The sequence below is a fragment of the Pyrgilauda ruficollis genome, unplaced genomic scaffold (genome assembly GCF_017590135.1).
Source record: "Pyrgilauda ruficollis isolate IOZ18807 unplaced genomic scaffold, ASM1759013v1 scaffold15, whole genome shotgun sequence".
Lineage (NCBI taxonomy): Eukaryota > Metazoa > Chordata > Aves > Passeriformes > Passeridae > Pyrgilauda > Pyrgilauda ruficollis.
The window spans coordinates 16,147,358-16,154,190 of NW_024513654.1; the positions used below are offsets into that span (position 1 = coordinate 16,147,358).

At 41.8% G+C, this 6,833-nt stretch overlaps 1 protein-coding gene across 1 annotated transcript in view; it reads right to left on the reverse strand.

Moving 5' to 3' along the window:
- TNKS2 (tankyrase 2) overlaps nucleotides 1-6,423 on the reverse strand; it is a 29,176-nt gene extending 22,753 nt beyond the window's left edge. Inside the window, exons 1-3 of the mRNA XM_041461158.1 lie at nucleotides 5,979-6,423; nucleotides 1,452-1,676; nucleotides 419-514 (exon numbers count right to left, since the gene is read on the reverse strand). Of these exons, the coding sequence (XP_041317092.1) occupies nucleotides 419-514; nucleotides 1,452-1,676; nucleotides 5,979-6,423 (766 nt within the window). The remainder of the gene's footprint in view (nucleotides 1-418; nucleotides 515-1,451; nucleotides 1,677-5,978) is intronic.
- Nucleotides 6,424-6,833: the final 410 nt, after the last annotated feature.

A 6,833-nucleotide genomic window follows, 5' to 3' on the forward strand; every position in this document is an offset into this window, starting at 1 on the left:
TGTTAGGAGGAAATTCTTTTCTCAGAGGGTAGTGAGGCACTGGAACAGGCTGCCCAGAGTAGTTGTGGATTCCCTGCCCCTAGTTGTGTTTAAGGCCATGCTGGATGGGGTCTGGGCAACCTGGTCTAGTCAATGTTCCTGCCCATGACAGGGGGTTGGAATGATGTGATCTTTAGGGTCCCTTCCAACCTATGCCATTCTATGGCTCTAAAAATGTGACAGTTCATTACTGAACTAGTATGATAAACTCTCCAGAACACATGCCATGACTGAGATGATGAAAGCCATATGGGAATTCTATTTAGAATTATAAACCAGACACAAGTTAAAGTAGTATCAAAAACACAAGCTCCAAACTACTGTGTTACATCAGTTCAACTGTTACTAGTCATAAAGAAATCTAAAGATTATCACTTACCAGTCAGCACTGCTTTTGCAGACGGGTCTGCTAAATCCAAAGCTGTTCTTCCATCTGTGTTCCGAATGGTTGGTTCAGCACCGTGCTGCAACAGTACTACAAAAACGCCAAAGTTTTCCATGAGAAAACAATTTTACAAGACAAGGTTTATGAGACATATCATTACTATAATCTGCAAACAAAAAAAGAAACATTCTGACTTCCTTTTCCAAATTTTTAATGTCAGCATTCTGCAATGTCATCTGTGACCAGTGTATCTGATGAAACATGTCTAGACACATTTTAAGAGAAAAAAGCAGACCAGAAAGAGAACAACCACAGACTGACAAGAGCCAGTCTTAGCTGAAAGCTTATGACTGACCTGCCACAAAAACTCAGCAACCAGCTCCAGAGCATGCTGCCCCAAATCCCGTGCTCTCCTAACCTGCAGACAGCAGTGGCAGGCTGTGCATGCTGCACCCAGCCAAACAGGCAATGTTATCTGTACAGCTTTCTAGAGCTTTACAGCTCTCTTAAAGCAAATGGCAACAAACCACACAATCAAGAAATGTTTCCTGACTACATGTCTAACTTTCTACCTCTTCCTTAAAGAGCTCCTCTTAAGAACTGTGTAGTTAAAACAGGTAGTCAATATAATTGAAGTTTTCCCATTCTTAACTAATTTAACACAGCTGCTACACATAAGATAGAATGAATCCATTATTAAGATTACTTTTGGTCTTCCCACTGCACTGTGATCAGAAGCAGAAGGCAGCATAAGAGTCTAGGCTGAAATAGAAGAGAATTTAGCTCCATCATGTCACTTTAAAGTACTTTCCCCATGATGAACCTTTATAGGTAGACAATTATAAAAAAAGATCCAAAAACCTGTATCTTGTAACAGTGATATATGAATTGAAGTTTATGAAAGATGTTTACTTTTAACCCTTGTATCAGCCATAGCTCCATAGAGTGAAAATGGTCTTAAAAGGGTTCTTGATTTTTCACAGTGAAAACAAGTGAGTCAGTCACAGGAAGAGTGGGAGAAAATTACCAATGCAGACATCTGTCTTCCCCTTAATGGCAGCTTCATGAAGGGGAGTGTAATTCCAATTATCTCGAGCATTAGGATCTGCACCGTGCCGCAAGAGCAGATTGACAACTTCAGCATGGCCAAAAGAGCAGGCGTTGTGAAGAGGAATAAGGCCTCCATCATCTCGTGCGTGGACATTGGCACCACTTTGAAGTAAATATTCAACTACATCCTTCCGACCAAAACCTGGAAGAGGAAAAGGGAGAAAAGGCTTCAGGGTGGGGGAAGAGCAATTCCTGCCCCAGGCATGCAGATTAAACCAACAAACTTCAACAACAGTACCCACTCCTAAAGACAATTACAAGTGGCATGGTTTACTAAATAAGTATTTACAAACTAAGGATGTTTCTGAAACTCTTAAAAATTAGATTGAATTCAGTAGAAAAGTAATATTAAAGATTACAGAAACAATATCTTGATAGGGTTTCCTCAAATTTCAGCTGTATCCTTCATACTTATATAATGGCAAATGAATTAGGACATCAAACTTTATCTGTATTTGCTTTACTATCTCCATGAGGCCAGAATGCTTCAGGATTTCTGCTTGTAGCCATTATACCCACCTGGTTATGTTCCAAAGGCCACCTCAAAGGTTCCATGAAACACTAATGATACAAATGTTGGCTTACTAGCACCTTGCCTATGATAGAACCGCAGACCCTACAGCAAATTCACTTTTGAGTCTCACTATGCCACTTACCCACCTGGCCTGTCCTAACAGAGAACAGAAGCTCAGTATACTTTGGATAAGAACTGGATCAGACACATGGTCCATGCAAAACCAATTTATCTGCATAGGCACAGTAAGTCATATTCACTGCACATGCAAGCATATTTCTGCTGCCAAAAAAAAATATTAATAGGTACCCCCATGCAGCTTTATTGTCTATTTTACATTATATGCATAATGTTTCTCATTCCTAAATATGTTCAGCTATTCTAAGTTTTATAAATACTGTTATTTTTCTTAAACGTGTTTTTATAGTTTCTTCAAGCTTTCAAAAATTCTGTTCATAGTTTGAATACATACTCAAAACATACTAAATTATTTTGAGAAACTACCCAAAAGAGACATTCACATGTGCTGGAGTCCCACAAACACATAATCAAAACTGTTATTTGATGACAGATTGCTTGGTATTTTCTTCTGAGTACCAAAAAATGTTCTCCAGGACTGCTGCAATTATGTTACAAAAGACTCTGATCAAATTCTTTGTTATATAACTGGTAGCTAAACCACTCATTCTTGTACAGAAGGCATTCCTACCCCTCAAAGTATTGATGTAAAGACACTTTTTTACAGGTAAAATTCCTCATCAGGAATCAACATCATAATTGAAAATCAGCTGTAGTAAACCTTATTACAGGCACAGAGAATTCCCTTGGATCCCTCTATTTAATATAGAGAGGTTCAATCAGATACAATTCCTGAGCAATCCACAGCTTCTCTCTCAGCAAAGCCTGCATCTGTACAGTACCTTCAGTACAGCAACACCCCTATAGCTAATTTAGTGTGGATGAAATGAACTCTTTTGTATCACACCAAGTTTTGTAACTTCTCTCCAGCTGAGTGCACAGCAGGGATTCCTTACTTCCTTGGGGAAGCATCTGTACAACAGGGCACCATATATGGAAGGGGAATTATTTTCCCATTACTTTCTGAAGGATGCATGAGTACAGAGGAAGTGGCCAAACTGCACAATGGCCTCTGCTGTTTTTCCTGAGAGTGGAAAGCAGGGGCAGCCTTTGCTATCACAGGAAGGCAGTCACTGCCTACTCTAACAGTTCCTCTTTACCATTAGTTGGCTCCAGTAAAAACTATTTCAACACTTTAAAAAACCTCAACATTGTAATTTTTAAGATGTAGGTGTTTTCTTTAGCTCTTGGGCTTTTATCAAGAGACCACCTAAATGGGATCACACCTTTCAAATGTGCAAGGTAATGGTCTTATCATCATGAACTCTTTGTTTTTTATTGCCAACAAGAAAGGCTGGCTACTCAGGACCTCGAGCTGACACTCCTCTACCACCTGTGACAGTTGAGCAGCTCACTGCACTTGTTTCCTGGAAAGTTACAAATTTTTAGCTGACAATTCACAATTATTAATCATAGTAGAAATGTACAACTGTGTATAATCTAGAAAACATATTTATTTACAATCACTGTGGGTCATAATTGACATTCACCTACTTCTGATGGGATAAAAAGCTAACAAAAAGAACTCAAATTCTTCTCCCCTACCCTGGGTGTTCATATTTTTAATGAAATTGAGATTGCAGGAAGGGTATTTTGGTACCTTCCAAGTCCTTATAACCTTGGGATACTTTGAACTTTGACATATACTGTGATGAAATAGACTGACTTGAGGAAGTACATGCAGTTTATGATGGGAGAGGATGGAGCCTCTTTTATTGTGAAGGATGATGAGTTCTTGACTAAACCTTCAGGATAACTCAACTATCACACACACAGTTGTGCACTACAAAATCCAAAGAGCAACCTCCAGCAAAACTCCAATATGTATATGGACATTTCTATGTATATGTATAATATATATGTATAATGACATTTCTAGGGAGAGCTTAAAGCTTTTTTTTTTACATCTTTTACTTCAAAATCCACCTTTACAAACTGACACATGAAAAAAGAGGAATAGGGTTCATTCTTAAAAAAATTGTTAAGTAAGATCTGGGAAAAGACTTAAAAAACAGAACCCAAGTTCAGACCCAGAATGCCACTAAAAAAGGAAAAAAGGGCAACACAAAACATGGTGACGTGGTGTATTTCAGCTCCAACTCCTCCATAAAAGAAGTCTTGAAACTGAATGAAACTAGTCAGAGAAGTTTTGTAATGTATTTTCTAAGAACACCCATAAACAAAGCCGGAATACAGATTTTTGCTTTTACTTCCTGGAATGTGACTCCTTCAGAGGCAGAGACAAAAGAAGCGAGTATTATTCCAACTGTGAATAATAGGGGAAAGGCAAAACCAAACAAAACCAGTCAGGCCCAAATCCAAGAGCTACTTTTGTCCACCTTTCACACAGAGCCTATTGCAGGTGGGCTGACAACAGCAGAGTTCGACCTGAGGGAGCAAAGAGAGTTCCATGGAGAAATCACACAGGCGTTTTCTGTCCCATGTTACCCAGAAACTCTCAGCATCTCCTACGGGCCACTGAGAGGAGCAAATAATTTCTCTGTGCCAAGTGGGAAGAAGACTCAGGATGACAAAAGTGTCTCCCATTTACACACCAACCTGATTAACCTTAGAAATCTAACAACTACATGAACTTATGGCTATGCATTTTTTAAATAAAAATCTTTCGAGAGATCAGGAGTTATTTCAAGTCAAGACAGATCACCCCTGCAGAGGTGTTGAGAGAGATAAACCAGATCATTATAGTGAATGAGAAACATCTTAGGCAAAAAAAAGCCCTAAAATAACCGAAAGCAAATAAATAAATAAAAACTACCCCTCACTTCTCCAAAATGCTCTAAAACACACACAGCTGTTTAGAAGTTCAGAGTTTATAAGTGGACAGGCAGGACTGCTGCATATAAAAAAAAAGCTACAAAAATTGTTTTCCTCTGACAGGATATTTTAAGTTGTCTCCTGAGCTCTCTTGCCGATTAAGCTTCTTGAATTTATTAAATACTGCTGTCCTGAGCAGGCTTTCAAGAACTTAGACCTAAGTCTGAGTCAAGCTCTCTTAACACGAGGAAAGGACACCTGAAGCAGAAACCTTTACCAAGACAATCTAATAAAGAAATAAGCATCTTTGTTACTATCCATATTGATTAGCTGAAAAGAAGCTGCTGTTTTCTGCAGTCTGTCAGCCTTGGAGTCCTACATCTAAGGCTGTAATTAAACAAAAACAACCAACATGAAAACAACAGTCACAGTCAGGTCTTTGTCTGAAAAGGTGGGATACAATCTTCTGGCCAATTACCAGTGAGAGCAGTTGTACTGTGACGTCAGTTTTGCTTACTTACGTCCTGAATTAACAAAGTCCATTTGTCAAAGATAAGACCTCAAAAAGCTCAGAAACGGTGTTATCTCACAAACACCTTCACGCGTTCAATTCTAAAAATGCACAGGCCCGCTGAAATCCATGACCGTGGGACGTGTCCCTGTCAGAGCTCACGTGTCACAACACGAACAGCACAAACCCCACTCCAGGTGTGTCCTCAAAGCCAGATGAGGTTTTTTTTTTTTTTTTTTTAAGGAAAAAAAAAAAAAAAGGAAAAAGGAAATAAGCGAGCAGACGCAGCTGTGGCGCTCGGTGACCCCCTCCGTGTGGGTGCCACCGGCTCGGTGCCGGGGCCGGGCCGCGGGGCGGGGGCGATGCTCAGGGGCCGGCGGAGCGCTCGGACCCCGGCGCTGCGCCCGGCCCGAGCGGCGAGGCCCGAGCGGCCCGGCGCTGCCCCGCGGCCCGGCCCGCTGCCCCGGGGAGGCGGCGCTGCCGCCCGGCTCCCCCTGCCCCGGTACCTGCGGCGAAGTGCAGCGGGCTGGACTTCCTGCCCGCCGTGTCCCGGCTGTTCACGTTCTCGGGCCGCACCAGCCGCTTGACCCGCTCCACGTCCCCATTCCTGCAGGCCTCGAACAGGCTGCGGCCCAGCCCGGCAGCGGGCCCGGCCCCGAGCGGCGCCTCAGCCTCAGCGGGACGCCGCTCGCCCGGGGCCGTAACCGCCCCCCGCTCCCTCGGAAGGGATGGTGAGGAGCAGAGAAAAAATACAGCACCGGCGATCCGTCCCAGAAGAACAAATGTGTCTTTGGTGCTTTCAGTAATTAATGTAGGGATTTTTCTGTTCAGGGATTTCTTTCCCTGTGCGAAGCGTGTAAGACTGCCTTTTGGTGCCAGTGGCTCCGTGCTCCCTGCACAGTTGCTTATATAGGAAAATATTGTGACTCCGAGGAAGTTCAGAGCTTGCATAGTAACTATGAAATGGAAATTATACAACATAAATGGCATGGTTCTGTTTATTAATTTCGAAAAACAGATATTAAAAAACCTGTTAGTTGACTTTGCCAGTTCAAGGTTTTGGAAGAGAACGGGAAGTGTCCGGTCCCTCCCCGCCCCTGCAGTAACTGGAAGAGACAGTTGATAAGTCTGAAATGTGTTTTTTTATTTTTTCACTCACACCATATTAAAACACTTACTTTGGAAAAAGTAATTGAATAGAGTCAGTACCTTCCTGTTGCAAATGCACAGATGAGTACCTCCAAAGTCAATTCACCTTGCAGACTTCTGTCACATTAGGAAATTAAATGACTTAAGTACAAGGAAACAGATCTAGCACATTTGTACAGTCTAGTAGCTTCCATTCTGTCAAACATCCCTGT